Raw genomic sequence first — 20,538 nt, 5'->3', positions numbered from 1 at the left:
GAGCCATTATGTTATTATGGGGTATATGCATTTGAATTTAGTTCCTTTTTGACAGTATCCATTTTGATTTAAACAAAACATATTTGCCCATGGAAATGCCAAAACATGTAGGAGATAAAAGTGCTCCTGTATTCAAGAGCATGTTGTGTCTCTACCGATGGTGGGCACAACACAAAAAACTCAGATCATGTAAAATAGGGTCTAAGCTACAACATATGCGAATATGAAATAAATCGGAGTTCATGCGTTTTTAGATAACGTTTAACGTTTTTTTACGTTTCTTTTCAAGAAATGTTTAAATAGTTTGACAAACCTGTTTGTAAGCTTTTAAATGATGTCAATCTCAACAGTTTGTTTATCTTTTCCAGTGATGAAGAACAAAAATGTTTTGTTAAATTCTAACATAAGATTATTCAAATATGTAATACAAATCTCCAAACTTATTTTTGTTTTGTTTTATAGCACTATTAAATGCTCCAGGGGTTATTTCGTTAGCATTTTAGCATGTTTTTCTAGATTTAGAATATAAAACAACATTTATAAAGCAAAGATTAAGCCTTAGGTCTAGCAAAGCAAATACTTCAATAGTTTAAGCATACTGTATGTTGTAGAACAGTGATGAAGATATTGTTTTCTGAATATAAAAAAATATATCTTAAGTGGGTTAGCCATCAATGACGGAGTTGACAAGCCACTGACGGAGTTGACAGCAGATACTCAAAACAGATATATTTTTGCCTCTAAAAATACAAGTTCAATACACACATTTGTAAGATATGGAAAACGATTCATTTGAAAATGGCCTCACAAACGCAGACCACGTGTAACCACGCCAGCCCAGGACCTCCACCTGCGGGACCGCCTGAGACCAGCCACCTGGACAGCTACTGTGGATTTGCACAACTGAGGAATTTCTGCACAAACTGTCAGAAACCGTCTCAGGAAGCTCATCTGCGTGCTTGTCGTCCTCAACAGGGTCTTGACCTGACTGCAGTTTGGCATCGTAACCGACTTCATTGGGCAAATGCTCACCTTCGATGGCCACTGGCACACTGGAGAAGTGTGCTCTTCACAGATAAATCCCAGTTTCAACTGTACCGGGCAGATGGCAGACGTATGGCGTCGTGTGGGCGAGCGGTTTGCTGATGTCAATGTTGTGAACATTGAACCCTATGGTGGCGAGGGGGTTATTGTACAACGAACACAATTGTATTTTATCGATGGCAATTTGAATGCACAGAGATACCGTGACGAGATCCTGAGGCCCATTGTCTGCCACCACCACCTCATGTTTCAGCATGATAATGCCCGGCCCCATGTTGCAAGGATCTGTACACAATTTCTGAAAGCTGAAAATGTCCCAGTTCTTCCATGGCCTGCATACTCACCAGACTTGTCACCCATTGAGCATGTTTGGGATGCTCTGGATCGATGTGTACGACAGCGTGTTCCAGTTCCCGCCAATATCCAGCAACTTCGCACAACAATTGAAGAGGAGTGGGACAACATTCCATAGGCCACAATCAACAGCCTGATCAACTCTATGTGAAGGAGATGTGTCGCGCTGCATGAGGCAAATGGTGGTCACACCAGATACAGACTGGTTTTCTGATCCACGTCCCTACCTTTTTTTAAGGTATCTGTGACCAACAGATTCTAGTCATGTGAAATCCATAGATTAGGGCCTAATTTATTTATTTCAATTGACTGATTTCCTTATATGAACTGTAACTCAGTAAAATATGTGAGATTGTTGCATGTTGCGTTTATATTTTTGTTCAGTGTAATAATATTGAAAGAATTTGTAAAATTCCCAAAACAAATATTTTCCCTTAGAAAATTCCCTAAATGTAATTTTTACAATCAAATAATGCAACAAAATCATATCTATTTATTTCAACTATAAAAAATAACATTCCCCAGTCGGACTATCAGGAATCCCTATTTGGGGACTCCACTCCTACGAATGACTCTAGTCCCAAAGTCCCAAAGTCCCAGACTTTATAGTGCAAATGTGTAGTTCCATGGTCGGTGAAAGGGTCAAGATGTGTGTCATTTGTTGCTCTTTGGTCCCATAGTGTCTTATTGTGATTAAGGCTGTAAGCTCTTTAGTCTCTCTAGCACTGACAGATGTGCCATGCCACCATGCGTCTCCTAATCCTACACTACCCCCCTCCTGGATCAACAACAGGACAGGCAGTGCTGGGCTGGTTATCACAGTGGTGGGGTGGTTATCACAGTGGTGGGCTGGTTATCACAGTGGTGGGGTGGTGGAGGGGGGTGTTTGTGTGGAGCGCTATTATTTAATAATGGGTGCAGCGATTCTGGATGGTGACCCGTATGGATGGTAAGCACGGTATGTAGTGTAAAGGTATTGTGAAATAGTGTGTGTGTCATTCACCCAGTGCAGTTGGCCGATGCAGACCTTGGCGGCCAACATGGGCAGTGAGGGGTCCTCGGGTCTCATCCTGACACACTCCTTGAGCACAGACACGGCGCCCACACCCTGTAAAACACACAGACACACACACACGGTCACTGACACATCGAGAAAGGTCATCACACACACATACACTCATGCTTATGCACACTCTCATACTGTAGTTACAGAGACAAACTAGTCTAGTGATAGAACAGGAGTATATATCACACACATATGTACCTTCCATATAGAATGACAAAGAAAGGGAGTCATATAGGTCATTCAACAATGCACTACACACACTCGCTCTCTCACACACACGGCTGGCCCTAAATAGAAGCAGATCTGACGACACTGAGGCGGCCCCCCCATCCTTATAGGGAGCAGCCTATTTCCAGAGTTCTCCATTGATCTGCAGTGTCACCTCATCCTGCAGGCAGCCAGGCAAGGGAGCAGATCAATTCTCCTGTTTCAATCGGAGGATTCCAGTCACACTACTCATCTCTCGTTATCACTCAGTCATTCTGGTTCATGCATTCTACTGACTAACGTACACACAACCTCACAGCAATATTTAGAGGATGAGTGATTACATATGCTTGCGAGCAGGTAGTAGTGCCAGATTAGAGTAGGATAGTGTGTGTGTGTGTGCGCGAGTGTGCGAGTGCATACATGTGTGGGGGAGTGTGTGAAAAGATATGATGATGAGCTCACCTTCCCACACGCCATGAGTGACAAGCCCAACTGGTGCCAGAGGTGGAACTCATTAAACGAGAACTTCATGGCCCGCTCCAGACACTGGAGGACACATACATGCACACACACACACACACGCATGCACACGTACCCACACACACAGATGCATTTTATATATCAACACACGTTGTTGAAGGAGAGTGAGGTTGAAGGTTGAGGGTTAGATGTTAATTTGAAGAGCTCTAACTAGTGGCCCACGCCATGACACCTATGAGAGGAACGATGTTAGTCAGGCAGACAGACATAACCAGCCACTTATTGTTAGCAAGCCTAGTAATACCCTGCATGGCCCCACCCGTGAGAGGGTTCACCTGTTTGGCCTAGTGAGGCAGTGCTCACTCTCATTCACCTGGAGAAAAATGCTGCCAACCTGAATGTAAAGAGAGAGAACACTGGGTGAGAGAGAGAGAGAGAGAGAGAGAGAGAGAGAGAGAGAGAGAGAGAGAGAGAGAGAGAGAGAGAGAGAGAGAGAGAGAGAGAGAGAGAGAGAGAGAGAGAGAGAGAGAGAGAGAGAGATTCTCTGAGAGAAAGAGCGAGAGAGTCCCTAACCCTGCTTACGACACAACAAGGGCATTAAAAAGTTGTCAAAGGCAAAGCTTTCCCTTCACACAGTGTAGCTAGTTAGGTTGAAGTACTTTGGCCTCCAGTGTTTTTGAGGCAGGCTTACCTCAGACAGCATGGCATACTGCCCCCTCCTGGCCATGCCGATGCTCAGCAGGTCGTAGACAGAGGTGGCGTCCTGCAGACTGGTCTCCCGCTCCTCCTTATGGTCGGGCGCTCGGCTGATGACTGCGTCTCCGCTGGCCTATAGGGGGAGATCACATAGCTGTCTTCACCTGTATTGACAGGACAACTAAAAGCCAGCCTAACTCCTATCAAGATGTTTTGAGATCAACGTAGAATCGACATACTGTACATTGTAGATGAAGGGGAGGGCACAAGAATATCCACAAGAATGTCCAATCAACAAATGTCAAAGTAAGCATATCAATTTCGGTAATAGATATAGACTCAGGGGGGGGAAGAGAGAGGGAGGAAGAGAGAGAGATACTGTACTTCAAAGTGATGGGTGGGAGGAATGGGAAAGGTGCAAGAGAAAAAGGAGAGGAACCAAGGAAGGTGGCTCTCTCAGGTATCTCTCACATGCAGGCACACGCACATGTACAAACGTCTACACACGTGTGTGCATACGTGTGCATGTACGTGCGCACACACACATTTGTGAGCGAGAGAGAGAGGGAGACAGAGAGAGCGCGAGAGGGAGGGAAGGAGGGCTGTCTCACCGTGGATTCTGTGATGAGCAGCAGGAGCACGGCCTCCTCAACCACGTCCTGGGGACAGAAGACGCTGCGGGGAGACACAGGAAATAGGAACAGGAAGTGACACGTCACGCAACTGCCCCACGCCTTCCTACTTCACCTGCTGTGGTGATGTAACACAACCCTCCGACCACCCCTACAGTATCTCAGTACGCCACTCTCTCAGGTGTCTCTCACGCGCACACACTCGTACATGCACAAATGTGTGCGCACGTACATGCACATGCACGCACGTGTGTACACGTTTGTACATGTGCTCGTCTTAACTGCCCTCTGACTGAGCCCATGACGTACCAACTAAAGATATAATTACAAGATACTATCAGGGCACTTCTAAACAAGTAACCCATGACAATGAATCTGTAATTGACTTCCCTGAGTGCATTCTCCATTTCTGTTCAGGTGTTCTCACTCATGCATGTTGCCTGGGGTGTAGCGCTTGATCTCCTCTGAGTATAGTTCATACCAATAAGATCCTATAGTAGATAGTAGATATGGTGGAACAGCCAAAGGTAAGTCCATGACAAAGCCTTTAAAGTTCGACCAAAGGCAACAAGAGTCCACAATCTGCATGGGAGATTTAGCTGAATAGAAATGGCACAAAGGTCTCAGTACGACATCTTGGAGCCTTGGGGAAAAAGAAGGCAATGGAAGTGTGAATGCAATGCACAGTATGTCTTCTTCTACAAATCAAATCAAATCAAATGTTATTTGTCACATACACGTGTTTTGCTGATGTTATAGCGGGTGTAGCGAAATGCTTGTGCTTCTAGCTCCGACAGTGCAGTAATATCTAACAAGTAATATCTAACAATTTCACAACATATAACCAATACACACAAATCTAAGTAAGGAATGAATTAAGAATATATACATATATGGACGAGCGATGTCAGAGCGGCATGGACTAAGATACAGTAGGATAGTATAGAATACAGTATATACAGTGGGGGGAAAAAAGTATTTAGTCAGCCACCAATTGTGCAAGTTCTCTGTAGCTCAATTGGTAGAGCATGGCGCTTGTAACGCCAGGGTAGTGGGTTCGATCCCCGGGACCACCCATATGTAAAAATGTATGCACACATGACTGTAAGTCGCTTTGGATAAAAGCGTCTGCTAAATGGCATATTATTTTTTATATTTTTTATTTTTTTCTCCCACTTAAAAAGATGAGAGCGGCCTGTAATTTTCATCATAGGTACATGTCAGACAAATTGAGAAGAAAAAAATCCAGAAAATCACATTGTAGGATTTTTAATAAATGTATTTACAAATTATGGTGGAAAATAAGTATTTGGTCACCTACAAACAAGCAAGATTTCTGGCTCTCACAGACCTGTAACTTCTTCTTTAAGAGGCTCCTCTGTCCTCCACTCGTTACCTGTATTAATGGCACCTGTTTGAACTTGTTATCAGTATAAAAGACACCTGTCCAAAACCTCAAACAGTCACACTCCAACTCCACTATGGCCAAGACCAAAGAGCTGTCAAAGGACACCAGAAACAACATTGTAGACCTGCACCAGGCTGGGAAGACTGAATCTGCAATAGGTAAGCAGCTTGGTTTGAAGAAATCAACTGTGGGAGCAATTATTAGGAAATGGAAGACATACAAGACCACTGATAATCTCCCTCGATCTGGGGCTCCACGCAAGATCTCACCCCGTGGGGTCAAAATGATCACAAGAACGGTGAGCAAAAATCCCAGAACCACACGGGGGGACCTAGTGAATGACCTGCAGAGAGCTGGGACCAAAGTAACAAAGCCTACCATCAGTAACACACTACGCCGCGGGGACTCAAATCCTGCAGTGCCAGACGTGTCCCCTGCTTAAGCCAGTACATGTCCAGGCCCGTCTGAAGTTTGCTAGAGTGCATTTGGATGATCCAGAAGAGGATTGGGAGAATGTCATATGGTCAGATGAAACCAAAATATAACTTTTTGGTAAAAGCTCAACTCGTCGTGTTTGGAGGACAAAGAATGCTGAGTTGCATCCAAAGAACACCATACCTACTGTGAAGCATGGGGGTGGAAACATCATGCTTTGGGGGCTGTTTTTCTGCAAAGGGACCAGGACGACTGATCCGTGTAAAGGAAAGAATGAATGGGGCCATGTATCGTGAGATTTTGAGTGAAAACCTCCTTCCATCAGCAAGGGCATTGAAGATGAAACGTGGCTGGGTCTTTCAGCATGACAATGATCCCAAACACACCGCCCGGGCAACGAAGGAGTGGCTTCGTAAGAAGCATTTCAAGGTCCTGGAGTGGCCTAGCCAGTCTCCAGATCTCAACCCCATAGAAAATCTTTGGAGGGAGTTGAAAGTCCGTGTTGCTCAGCGAAAGCCCCAAAACATCACTGCTCTAGAGGAGATCTGCATGGAGGAATGGGCCAAAATACCAGCAACAGTGTGTGAAAACCTTGTGAATACTTACAGAAAATGTTTGACCTGTGTCATTGCCAACAAAGGGTATATAACAAAGTATTGAGAAACTTTTGTTATTGACCAAATACTTATTTTCCACCATAATTTGCAAATAAATTCATTAAAAATCCTACAATGTGATTTTCTGGATTTTTTTTTTAACCTATGATGAAAATTACAGGCCTCTCTCATCTTTTTAAGTGGGAGAACTTGCACAATTGGTGGCTGACTAAATACTTTTTTCCCCCACTGTACATATGAGATGAGTAATGCAAGATATGTTAACATTATTAAAGTGGCTAGTGTTCCATTTCTTAAAGTGGCCAGTGATTTCTAGTCTATGTCTATAGGCAGCAGACTCTAATGTTCTAGTAATGGCTGTTTAACAGTCTGATGGTCTTGAGATAGAAGCTGTTTTTCAGTCTCTCGGTCCCAGCTTTGATGCACCTGTACTGACCTCGCCTTCTGGATGATAGCGGGGTGAACAGGCAGTGGCTCGGGTGTTTGTTGTCCTTGATTATCTTTTTGTCTTTCCTGTGACATCGGGTGCTGTAGGTGTCCTGGAGGGCGGGGTAGTTTGCCCCCGGTAATGCGTTGGTCAGACAGCACCACCCTCTGGAGAGCCTTGCGGTTGCGGGCGGTGCAGTTGCCGTACCAGGCGGTGATACAGTAACCCGAGAGGTGGCTGAAGTATACCGTAGATTGCCAAGCACTATAGTAGTATGGATAAAGGCCTTGGCCACACAGCTCCTAGCCAATACGAGGTCAGAATGTGGTGAGATCAAGTTATGTTCCATGTGTGGGTTTTGTATGACTGGAATAGTGGACATCTGGGTGTCAAGGGAGGTCTGTTTTAGACCTTATTGATGCTCTGGGGCTATTTAAGCTCAACGGTTCAGTAGGATCACACACAACTCACTGTAGGGGAATGTGAGCTGATCTCTCAAGCCAGTGCTAATGTTGAATGGGGATTGAGTAATATCAGTGGATTCATGGAACTACACATTAATAGAAAAGAAAGAGAGGGGAGAGAAAGGGAGGGAGAGAGAGAGAGAGAGGAAGGAAGGAAGGAAAGAGGTAGAGAGGAGAGGTATAGACCTGTCAGTACTGTAGCGTTGGGGTGGTTTGGAAGAGGGGTACATGGCATCCTTTGGGCCGGCGTTCCCTTCTCTCTGCAGCCAGGCGGAGGGTGGGAGAGACATGGGGGCCCAGTAGCTGTCCTCACTCACCGAGCTCAGCAACACCTCAGCCAGCTTCCGCGCTGCAGCCTATGAGACACATTTAACATACCATAATGCCACAAAACATAACTAGGATATAACTAGGGCCAGGACTGTTTCCTGACTTAGTCAAGTCACGTTGTCGTAAACATAAAATACATTGTGATGTCACGAGAGGCTGTGTCCTGGAGGGACGTTACATCCCCCTGAGGTGGCTGCAAACCCAGACAGCTATGGCTCCATCTGCTGGTATGGTCGGGAACTCCACCCCTCTATGGCCAATCTTCCCACGCAGCTGAAACAAATGAGGAGCTGATGAGCTGAAGGTTTGGGAAGTGAAGAGACACACTGAGGGAGTGTGTGGGGGGTGAAGAGACACAGTCTCCAACCTGGGCTCTCTGGAGGACAAGAGTGCTGCACGTCCACTTCCATGAGGAATATACGGATTTGGAGATACTTACCTTTGGGAAATACTCACCTTTGGATATATGCACCTGTGGAAATACGTGAGAGACATTTGGAAGGACTTTTGCTGGGTTGGCCACTAGCTGCAACGTGGACTACAGTAAGGCTGGGGAAAAGTTATCTGAGCGAGTGAGAATTATGACTTTGGATGTGGAAGAGACATCCCTGAACTGTTAACCCTTAAAGAGCCACAAGAGAACAGAATTTTGTTATATTTTCGTTAATTTCCCAAGACCTATAATAAAATCCTTGTTTTGTTTGAACCTTGTCTCCTTGCACTACTTGAGCAACCCCGCTGAAAGCTGTGTAGCCTCTCGTGACGTCACAGATGGTGGAGAATACGGGCACGCTCAAGCGTTAATAGTGCATGTCAGAGGAGGATACCGAAGGTTTGATCACCCAGTTTTCCAAGTTGGCCGTAGGCTCCCCCGCCCGACTGAAATGGAGGACATATTGAAAGCCCTTGTTGCTGGCCAGCAAGCCCAGATGCAAGCAAACGTGGCTCTCTTGGAGGAGCAAAAGAAAGCCAACCTTCTGAAGGCAGAGGAATTGCAGTTACAGAGACAGAGGGTGGTCCAAAATACCCGCCCAATAAAGGCAAGTGACTTTATATCTAAGATGGGAGCTACCGATGACATTGAGGCATACCTGCATGCATTTGAGGCCACGGCCACTAGGGAAGCCTGGCCCAAGCAACAGTGGGTTGGTCTGTTAGCCCCCTTTCTAACCGGGGAATCGCTGAATGCTGTCCGGGACCTGGGCCCTGACCAGGTTACTGACTATGATGCCCTGAAGTCTGAGATCCTCAGCAGATATGGACTCACAAAGTTTGGTATGGCCCAGCGCTTTCACGGCTGGACCTTCCAACCAGACCAACCTCCTCGGGCGCAGATGCATGAACTTGTCCGAATCGCAAGGAAATGGCTGGATCCGCAGAGGAATACAGCAGCGGCGGTGGTGGAGGCCGTTGTGGTGGATCGTTACCTACGCGCCCCTGCCTTATGAGGCAAAACGGTTCATCAGTCAACAGGCCTTGACCACGGCTGATCTGACCGTGGAAGCTGTGGAAAAGTACCAGGCCACAGCGGAGATGCTGAATGCTTCCCGAAAAGACCCCAGGAGTGCGGCCCCACCACAAATGGGAAGAACCCGTCCAAAGGACCCCAAGGTCTCGAACCCAGCCACGTCAGGACTTATCCCGGCTCCAGGGGGAGCCAGAAACCAGGCGGGTCCAAGAAGAGTACACCAGGAGGGGGAAACACGACAGTGTTACCGGTGTGGGGAGATGGGACATATCTCCTGGCAGTGTGGGAAACCAGCCGATGAACCTATGCCCACTGCGGAGTCCTCCAGCTCAGCACCCACACACCGTTTTGCCTCGCTCTTGGGAGTCGTAGATGGCGGCCCAGATCGACCCCCCACCTGCCCGGTAACTGTGAATCACCATGATGTGGAGGCCTTACTGGATTCTGGTAGCCGGGCCACCCTGGTGCGTAAGGATTTGGTGGGCCCAACGTGTCTGACCCCGGGGAAAGTCCTCCCAGTTTCCTGTGTCCATGGGGACACCAGAGAATACCCCATTACTGAACTTACAATGACCAGCACACGGGGAACCATACACACGACGAGCGGGGGTGGTTGATTCCCTCCCCGTCCCTGTCCTAATTGGACGAGACTGCCCAGCCTTTTACCCACTCTGGAGAGAGTCTCAGGAGAGGATAACCCGAGTACCTCGGAAACGGAGAGGCAAGACTCATCCTGGGAAGGCTCCGGTGCAATCCTCCGAGTTACTCACTCCCGCCCCGGGCTCGGATAGGGATGGCAGGTGCCCAGACCGACACAGAGACGGAGCTACAGAATCTGGACAAAGAACTGTCTGGTCTGAAGGGGACCGCTGAGAGGTATCGTTTGTTAAAGCAACAGTTAGACATGAAGACAGAAGAGTTAGATATCCTCCAGGCTAAACTCCAACAGAGCTCCTTCCCTAAGCAACAGGAGGAGCTGGAGAGGCTGCGCAGGACCATCGAGGAGTGTGAGGAGACCCTGCGCAGTAGTAAGGAGGTCCAGAAGAAGGCAGAGGAGAAGTACAAGGTGTTGGAGAACAAGATGAAGAATGCGGAGGCAGAGAGAGAGAAGGAACTGAAAGCTGCTCAACAGAAGCTAAACTCTGCTAAAACCAAGGCTGATGCGTTCAGTAAGAAACTCAAGGAGAGACAACAGGAGGCTGAGTCCCTGGTCCTAGAGTTGGAGGAGTTGAAGAGAGAGCAGTCTGGCAAGCACCACGGCAATGCGGACGCCCTCTCCCGGCGTGATGCCTTCTTCGCTGCCTTTACCCCGACGAGGACGTCGGTCCCGAGGAGGGGATGTGTGATGTCACGAGGGCTGTGTCCTGGAGGGACGTTACATCCCCCTGAGGTGGCTGCAAACCCAGACAGCTATGGCTCCATCTGCTGGTATGGTCGGGAACTCCACCCCTCTATGGCCAATCTTCCCACGCAGCTGAAACAAATGAGGAGCTGATGAGCTGAAGGTTTGGGAAGTGAAGAGACACACTGAGGGAGTGTGTGGGGGTGAAGAGACACAGTCTCCAACCTGGGCTCTCTGGAGGACAAGAGTGCTGCACGTCCACTTCCATGAGGAATATACGGATTTGGAGATACTTACCTTTGGGAAATACTCACCTTTGGATATATGCACCTGTGGAAATACGTGAGAGACATTTGGAAGGACTTTTTGCTGGGTTGGCCACTAGCTGCAACGTGGACTACAGTAAGGCTGGGGAAAAGTTATCTGAGCGAGTGAGAATTATGACTTTGGATGTGGAAGAGACATCCCTGAACTGTTAACCCTTAAAGAGCCACAAGAGAACAGAATTTTGTTATATTTTCGTTAATTTCCCAAGACCTATAATAAAATCCTTGTTTTGTTTGAACCTTGTCTCCTTGCACTACTTGAGCAACCCCGCTGAAAGCTGTGTAGCCTCTCGTGACGTCACAACATATAGACAGTCAGTGACTCATCCTGCTAGCTATGTGACAATATGAGCCCTCCTCACCTTTCTGAAAGTCTGGGAGCCCCGAGACTCCACCACCCTGAGGACCCTGCGCAGCTGATGGGCTCCCTGGGCCAGGTGCCTGACAGACAGGCAGACAGACAGACAGATGGACAGACAGACAAGACAGAGAGATGGACAGACGGTCAGACAAATACACAGACAGGCAGACAGACACACACACACAGACGGACAGACAGACACGTCAATTAAACAAGTCAAACAGCTGAGCTGTCAGTGACAAAGGCCTCACAAAGTGAGAATGATGCTAACAGAATATGTAGCTGATTAGGACAACACAGATAACATGAAAAGCTTAGGGCTTTATTCAGAGCTTAGGGCTTTGTTATTCAGTGCCAGCAGCACGGCATGCTGTTCCATCTAAGTATAAATGAGTGTTGCTCAATCATGCCACTACAAGCAATAACTCTGTCCTATCTGAGGTGCAATATTGACACCTACTGGTCAAAAATAAAAGTGCCACTCGCTGTTGCTGAAATTATAATGCACTGCTCCAGAGAGAGGCGAAGCCTCCACCATCTTTGACTGCTCTACTGGGCCATTGACTCACCCCCTATGCAGCAGACACAGGTATGCACTCTGTAGAGCCGCCTGCTGGAAGAAGCCCAGGTCAATGTCCAGTGGTGGAGGGGCCAAACTGGTCTTAGCTGCTTTAGAACTAGGGGTGACCACCGTCTGCCAACACAACAGTAAAAACTTAAGTTGGTAAAAAAGTAGTTTTGTGCTGCTTTTCATCATGAAATAACAAGTATTATCTGAAAATGTGGGTAGAAATAACCAGCAAAAACACACACACACACACACCTTATCGAGCTCTTGCAGGTAAACGAGAGCGGTGTCACAGGCCCTCAGGTAGCAGGAAAGACATTCCTCCTCTCTCTCAGACAGACGGACACGGGAGGCAGCTGACACTGCCTGGTGGTCCAGGGACAGACCTGGGAGAGAGGGAGAGATAGAGAGAGAGAGAAAAAGAGACAGACAGCGAGAGAGTGAGAGAGAGAACGAGGAAAGAAATAAAGAAAGAAAGAAAGAAAGAAAGAAAGAAAGAAAGAAAGAAAGTTAGGTGATGCATTTGACACTGAAAACAAATAATACTGTTGCTATTGTGACATTTCGAGACAGTCAGTAGATGGCTGGAGGGGGAATAAGGTTATTGGCATGAATAAATAGAGTGAGAGGAGACCTCCAGGACTGCAGGGCGGTAGGGAGGATAACATTTAAGACCAGATGTCAGCCTTAATCAAATAAGGAGCAGCTGCCAATAGACAAGACCTCATCTAACAAATATTCCTATCGCATAACATTCCCTAAACAATATCATGGAAACTTTGGAAAGACGTTGAGAAACTATGCAATGTCAAACCCTTTACATAGTTGAGTGATTCCCATTAGATCTTCTCTCTCTTAAGCACTTTCCTTTTAGCATATTGGCTTGACTCTAGTATTATTCTACTAACATTATTTATAGTCCATTATGGTTTATTAAATGATAGACCTCAACAAGGCTGCTTCATGAATTCTTCCCTTCAATTTAAGCAGCAGACCCTGTGATGACGTCAATGTGTCAATGGCCAGGAAGCAATGACTCCTTGAATGTAATGAATCTCATGATGATGATGAGTGATGCTTATCAAACACAATTACCCAGACATGGACCAGCAGTGTGCTGTGTGACAATGGACAATGCCCTCTTTTTCACTGTGTGCGTGCGCTTAATGATTAGTTGATTATTTTAATCAGCTGTGTAGTGCTAGGGCAAAAATCTAAACATGCACCCCCTGGGGTCGCGAGGAACGAGTTGGGGAAACACTGCCAAGGGCTTGATGATTAGTTGACAAGTTGAATCAGGTGTGCTTGTCTGACTCTACAAAATTGTTTTTACTGTTGGGGGTACTCGAGGACTGGAGTTGGTAAACACTGCCCTAGAGACAGCTTTATTGCATTACTTAGACTAAATTCTGAATAGGCTCCCATTTTATTTGTAACCACTGCTGAAACCAGGAACTGATTTGCGTTGCGGAACAAACAGACACAAAGACACACACATAACATTATCTATCCTGTTGCCTAGTCACTTTACCCCTAACTACAGTTGAAGTCGGAAGTTTACATACACCAAATACATTTAAACTCAGTTTTTCACAATTCCTGACATTTAATCCTAGTAAAGATTCCCTGTCTTAGGTCAGTTAGGATCACCACTTTATTTTAAGAATGTGAAATGTCAGAATAATAGTAGAGAGAATGATTTATTTCAGCTTTTATTTATTTCACATTCTATTTTTATCCACATTCCCAGTGGGTTAGAAGTTTACATACACTCAATTAGTATTTGGTGGCATTGCCTTTAAATTGTTTAACCTGGGTCAAACGTTTCGGGTAGCCTTCCACAAGCTTCCCACAATAAGTTGGGTGAATTTTGGCCCATTCCTCCTGACAGAGCTGGTGTAACTGAGTCAGGTTTGTAGGTCTCCTTGCTTGCACACGCTTTTTCAGTTCTGCCAACAAATGTTCTATATGATTGAGGTCAGGGCTTTCTGATGGCCACTACAATACCTTGACTTTGTTGTCCTTAAGGCATTTTGCCACAACTTTGTAAGTATGCTTGGGGTCAGTGTCCATTTGGAAGACCCATTTGCGACCAAGCTTTAACTTCCTGACTGATGTCTTGAGATGTTGCTTCAATATATCCACATAATTCTCCTTCCTCATGATGCCATCTATTTTGTGAAGTGCACCAGTCCCTCCTGGAGCAAAGCACCCCCACAGCATGATGCTGCCACCCCCGTGCTTCACGGTTGGGATGGTGTTCTTCGGCTTGCAAGCGTCCCCCTTTTTCCTCCAAACATAACGATGGTCATTATGGCCAAACAGTTCTATTTTTGTTTCATCAGACCAGAGGACATTTCTCCAAAAAGTAAGATCTTTGTCCCCATGTGCAGTTGCAAACCGTAGTCTGGCTTTTTTATGGCGGTTTTGGAGCAGTGGTTTCTTCCTTTCAGGTTATGGCGATATATGGCCTCGTTTTACTGTGGATATAGATACTTTTGTACCTGTTTCCTCCAGCATCTTCACAAGGTCCTTTGCTGTTGTTCTGGGATTGATTTGCACTTTTCGCACCAAAGTACGTTCATCTCTAGGAGACAGAACGCGTCTCCTTCCTGAGTGGTATGATGGCTGCGTGGTCCCATGGTGTTTATACTTGTGTACTATTGTTTGTACAGATGAACGTGGTACCTTCAGGCATTTGGAAATTGCTCCCAAGGATGAACCAGACTTGTGGAGGTCTACACCTTTTTTTCTGAGGTCTTGGCTGATTTCTTTAGATTTTCCCATGATGTCAAGCAAAGAGGCACTGAGTTTGAAGGTAGGCCTTGGAATACATCCACAGGTACACCTCCAAGTGACTCAAATGGTGTCAATTAGCCTATCAGACGCTTCTAAAGCCATGACATCATTTTCAGGAATTTTCCAAGCTGTTTAAAGGCACAGTCAACTTAGTGTATGTAAACTTCTGACTCACTGGAATTGTGATTCAGTGAATTATAAGTGAAATAATCTGTCTGTAAACAATTGTTGGAACAATTACTTGTGTCATGCACAAAGTAGATGTCCTAACCGACTTGCCAAAACTATAATTTGTTAACAAGACATTTGTGTATTTGTTAAAAAACGAGTTTTAATGACTCCAACCTAAGTGTATGTAAACTTCTGACTTCAACTGTATCTGTATTGTACATATCAACCTCAATTTCCTCGTATCCCTCCACATCGACTCGGTATTGGTACCCTATGTATATAGCCAAGCTACACTATCATTGCTCATTGTGTATTTATTCCTTGTGTTACTAAATATTGTTTTTCTATTATTATTATTGATTTATTTGATTATATTGTTGGTAAGGGGCCGTAAGAAATAATTTCACTGTTAGTCTACACCTGTTGTTTACGAAGCATGTGACAATTAAATTGTATTTTATTTGATAACAATACATTTTGCAAGTAAATCAATGTAAAGCAATGTGTCAAGTAAAATGTCCTCCCTCATATAAATGAATGAGAAAGAACACATGGTCAATGCCTCCTTCCTTTCACAGCCTAAAGGAGAAAACTCACCAGACCGATTGTCGGTCTGTACAGTAGGGGGCTGTTCGTTTGCAGACGGTGCGTCTGTTATAGGGACCACCGCTGGTGGGCATCATTTTTGTCCGTTTCTACATGAATAATCGGTTTGCACAAGGTTTGCAAATTACAGCTGGCACTCTGTTCAGAGGTGCTAAGCACTCTCGGCAGGCAGACCCTCGACAATCCTACTGGTCTGTTCATGCCTTTAGATAAAGATTTAGCTGATCTACATTCGACTTCTAAACCCATACAAGGTTATAGTCATCACAGGCCTATAATAACTCCTGCCATGGGGATTAGGAACTAGATCATTAGATCACAGTTATGCACAGTGCTGTTCAACTTTAGTGTTTTTCAGGGAAACGTGCCAGTCTGCAGGCTTTGGCTCTCTCTTTGTCTAGTTCATCGGAGAGGGAGTAGTGCCAGTATGCAAATCATATCTGAGCTCCATGTAATCATAACACTGTACAGATGGAGACTAAAACCAGAGGATACCTGATAGAAATCATAATTTGTAGCTCTGGGCTCGTATTCAAATAGCATCTCAGAGTAGGAGTGTTGATCTAGGATCAGTTTTGACGTTTGCATTATAATGAATAGATGCTTGATGAAAACGGGCCATGGTCATTTGTTTATTTTGTGCATTGAATGTCCATTTTAGCATAGGTCATAATCAAGTAAAAATCTCAGGTCACACAGAATGTTTAGTCTGTCTACTAAACAAATTGCCATAACCAAATACCACACAGGTCAAACATGATGTGTTTTCCATATTCCATATCACCCAGTATTTGCTTATGAAAGGATTGGTACCTTTGATGACAAAGGCCTCTGCGAGCAGACGCAGGTGGTAGAGGGGCTGCTCATCCCCCGTCAGCTCGTCTATACCCACCCTTGCACACATGCCCTGGGCATCACGGTAACAGCCCTGGACATAGTGTATTTTGGCCATCAGGAGAAGAGCCTCGTTCAGGTGCCTGGGCTGTGTGGGGACAGACAGACAGACAGAGAGACACAACACGAGGGGTGTGAGTTGTTGACACCACAATGACAAACAGATAAGTGAACCAAGGGAAGGCACCCAGAACCATCATTTTATTGTTAAGACTGTTACGAGAGACTAAGTGAAGGGTGACAGAGAAAACAGGTAAATATGAAAATAATAGACTAATTGGAAACTTGGTGAGACAAGTTAACGAGATAGAAAGCTGAGTACAATCGGAGGAAGTGAGGTGTAGAAGGAGGTGACACAGAGGGGAGATGCTCAGACAGACCGCCAGCAGCCCCCTGCTCAGGATGGAGTTGAGGTAGCCCTTGGACCGGGACAGTTTGGGCTGGTTGATGTCCGTCAAAGGTGTGGCGTTGCGTAACAGACTCAGGTTGTCCTGTAGACACTCCTCCAGAAGGGCCTCGGCCAATAACAGCGTCCCGTAGTCATCTGGAGGAGGGCAGAGGGAATTGGGACAGAATTCAGAGTATTGGAAGGTTAAGTGGAGTGCAGAGTGGGAGTTCAGGGTCAGGGGTCAGCAGCTTTGGTAGCCCAAATAAACCCAGCCCAGTCCACCATAGCATAATTCCCCACAAGCCCCAGAGAGAAGGGAGAAAAAACACCAGTGGTGTCACTGGATGGCAATAAAAGTCACTTGTTTACACATTCTGGATTAGAGCCTTCCTGTTTGGTCCAGCTCTCACTTCTCTCACTCCTCTCCTGTCTCTGGTGGTGTGTTCTGACGCCAAGTCTGAGACTGGTGTTTATGTTCTGGCATCTCTGACATACTGTAGCCCATCATGTTTATGAGACTGTCCCAGTCAAGGTTAATCACTGAAAGGGAGGATAAGGGCTGCAGAATGTTTAATGTGATGTACAGTATGGTGTCTAAACACATAAAACAAATCATTCTGCTCTATAAAACATTAACTACAGTATAACAGCAATGTGTTACAAATCAGTTTCATGGGGTATGTTAATGAGGTGCATAACTTTTCTTAATTATTCAGGAGAAGAACAAATCTTCTACAGAGCATCTGAATAAAGTTACATTATTTCCAACACACGTGTTGTAATCTCAAAACATCATGGTCAGAGACTGATTGTGATTTCACCCTTGTCTTGAATTGCAACAACTAGGGACAGTGTCAAGACAGTGGGCAAACTGTCACTGTCAAGACAGACTTTAACAGCAGACCAGCTAGGGATGACTTGAATTCTACACACTTCAGTCTAGAATAACACATTAAGAGTTATGTACACTTGCAAGCATGGTGAAAGGTGAAAACAGTTTCAGGTGGGCAGTAGGCACCCCATCCAGCCAATAATATGACATAAAATATTTGGTTATTGACACAATAACAGTGGCAAGCAGCAAGGTCGTGAGCCATGTCACCTTACCCCATGTTTACTTTAGCCAGGTGAGGTGAGTAGCTACATTTGCCTACCCACTGAGTGTTTGAGTAGTGTGTTTGAATACATAGGCCTACATACATTGAAAATAATAAAACGGACAAAGAATTACAGTGACAGTGACAATCAGTTAATACATGTTCATTACAATATGTTCTGTGTTTTGAACATCGCCCATTGAGAAGTGTACGGTATTGATGTATACAACGAACAGCTTCAGATATGCCCAAACTGCAGTAAAGTTGTTAATTGTTTGCAGAGTAGGGGAATGACATTAAGTTACTTGCAGAGTACAAAGTCCAACACATGCAGAACTATTGCCATCCCTGTCTGGACATGTGACAAAAACTTACTGAGAAAAAACAAACCTATACAAAAATCCAACATGTAGTCACCACTCACCGTCTTCGTGAAATCGTGCGGCCACGAGTTGCTCTACGATAGGGGGTATCTTGTCCCACTGGCACTCTGCTCTGTAGCGGTCGATCTCCGCTTCCAGACGGTATTGCGAGAAGGATACCCTCCTTGATGCCATGCTCGCTCTAGATCCCGATCTGTCTCGGTGACCGTACTCCCCTGATACCCGGGGAGTAACTGCGCACTGACAAACAGACCATGAAAAAAGTGTAATGTAATCAATGAGCATGTGCTGCTGCCCTACCTTCCCTCATACAAATTCTGGGTGGACATGTCAAAATAATATTTTACCATAATGTATACTTAAATAGCACACACAACGAAAAAGAGTTGTAAACAAACTCAAGATACTATTGTACAGGTTCTTCAGTTTGAGGATAAGATAGGGAGATGTGTGTATACCCATTGTGTGAGTTAATTTTTTTCAACTTTCGTAAACTCAGTTTAGTTTATTTTTCATAATAACTATCTATTTAATGAATTCGGTTATTATATAGCCAGTCGATAGTCGACTGTACCCTATTATGCTTGTATTTATTTAGCATACAATAGGCCAACACACCGTAAAGATTTTAGGAAACAATAATGCTTGTCTAAGTATTTTATTTGTTTCTTATTTTCTTTAGCCAACTTACGCTACAAACCATTGTAATACGGTAGAGGGAACACATTAGCTATCATATATGCCACCGTAAGGTGTTTGTATTGAAGTGCCTTTTGTCCTAGATAACCCGTCCTAGACTTTCCTTCAAAAGCTTTCCCTAACTAGATCAATTAGCCTACTGGGATTAGCGCTAATAGCCTACCAGAGTTCAGAGTTTATAGATAAAACAGTAAAATTCTGTGGATCTGAGACACACAGGTGGCAAGTTATTATTCATGATTTTACCGCAGTGTATGTCCAATCCCTCAAAAAAATCCCAAGTAGGCTACTGTATTTAAAAGGTCAATGATCAACTATTTTCATTGACCGACTTCAGGATTTAGTGCTATAGGTAGCTAAGCCTACACCTGCCATATGGTCTGCTCAGACAATTCAGCACTGCACGGTAACACATGACTGACTGAGTATATGCCTCGATCACAACAATTTTTTGCGTTTTGGTACACTAGAAGTACATTCATTTCCAATGGAACGCTGCGTTTGCCTTGAAGCATTGCGTTGCAGAGCGTTCTGAGTGGTACATACATTGGAATGATCGAATATATGCATCAAATTGTATCCGTAGACGGGTTGACAGAAATGGTAGCTGAAGGTGAATGTTGAACTTTTGTTGCACATATATCCAGATGATGCTGCGTGCCATTTTGCGCAATGACACTGTAGGTGTGATCGAGGATTACACCTTTTGCAAATCCATTGGCAAGAATGTGACACTTTACATGTTACACAAACTGGATACAAAAATTTATACATTTCATTGGCGCCTGCCTTATTTGTGAGTAAGGGGCGGGTCGAACACATTAAGCAGTCCAATGGTGGTCGTACAGTAAAGTTCATTGAATGTTACAACATACACTATTTGTGAATGATTATCTTAATGACCATTTGTCAAGAATACAATACATTATTTCATATACCTTGACATGGTGGCAGAACACATTTTAGCAGCCAGTTTCGCAGGACGGCTGCTAAATTGTCTTTCACAAAAACATTACAAAACGACAGCTCGAGGCACTTAACTAGCTACACAGCAAACTAATGTTTAGGTCAAGTGCAGTACCTACGACTACAAGCTATCACAGGACAGTTTTCTATAGCTAATCCAACCTCAAATCTTCGGAAAATAAATTTGGCGGCTTCATTTTCCATATGAAAGGTTGACATTTGCTTGTCAGATGTGTTTACTTCTCAAATTCAACGAAACAACTACATTCATGTTCGTGTTTTGGACACTGTCAGGTGTCTGGTTAGA

At 44.9% G+C, this 20,538-nt stretch overlaps 1 protein-coding gene across 5 annotated transcripts in view; it reads right to left on the bottom strand.

The window, feature by feature from the left end:
- LOC121569325 (tetratricopeptide repeat protein 7A-like) overlaps positions 1–20,538 on the bottom strand; it is a 54,342-nt gene extending 33,804 nt beyond the window's left edge. For 3 of the 5 annotated variants that reach the window (XM_041880188.1, XM_041880197.1, XM_041880221.1), the window contains exons 1-12: positions 20,394–20,538; positions 18,608–18,806; positions 17,079–17,242; positions 16,618–16,786; positions 12,484–12,614; positions 12,230–12,354; positions 11,662–11,740; positions 8,020–8,189; positions 4,462–4,525; positions 3,846–3,983; positions 3,137–3,220; positions 2,402–2,506 (exon numbers count right to left, since the gene is read on the bottom strand). In XM_041880188.1, the coding sequence (XP_041736122.1) occupies positions 2,402–2,506; positions 3,137–3,220; positions 3,846–3,983; positions 4,462–4,525; positions 8,020–8,189; positions 11,662–11,740; positions 12,230–12,354; positions 12,484–12,614; positions 16,618–16,786; positions 17,079–17,242; positions 18,608–18,806; positions 20,394–20,450 (1,485 nt within the window). In that variant the 5' untranslated portion in view covers positions 20,451–20,538. Of the gene's footprint in view, positions 1–2,401; positions 2,507–3,136; positions 3,221–3,845; positions 3,984–4,461; positions 4,526–8,019; positions 8,190–11,661; positions 11,741–12,229; positions 12,355–12,483; positions 12,615–16,617; positions 16,787–17,078; positions 17,243–18,607; positions 18,807–20,203 lie in introns of all 5 variants that reach the window. The other 2 variants (XM_041880214.1, XM_041880206.1) reach the window with 2 other exon arrangements.

Source organism: Coregonus clupeaformis, chromosome 1 (genome assembly GCF_020615455.1).
Source record: "Coregonus clupeaformis isolate EN_2021a chromosome 1, ASM2061545v1, whole genome shotgun sequence".
Taxonomy (NCBI): Eukaryota; Metazoa; Chordata; class Actinopteri; order Salmoniformes; family Salmonidae; genus Coregonus; species Coregonus clupeaformis.
Note: the sequence above shows the minus strand (reverse complement) of the source record. Positions and strands in the feature narration are given on the sequence as shown.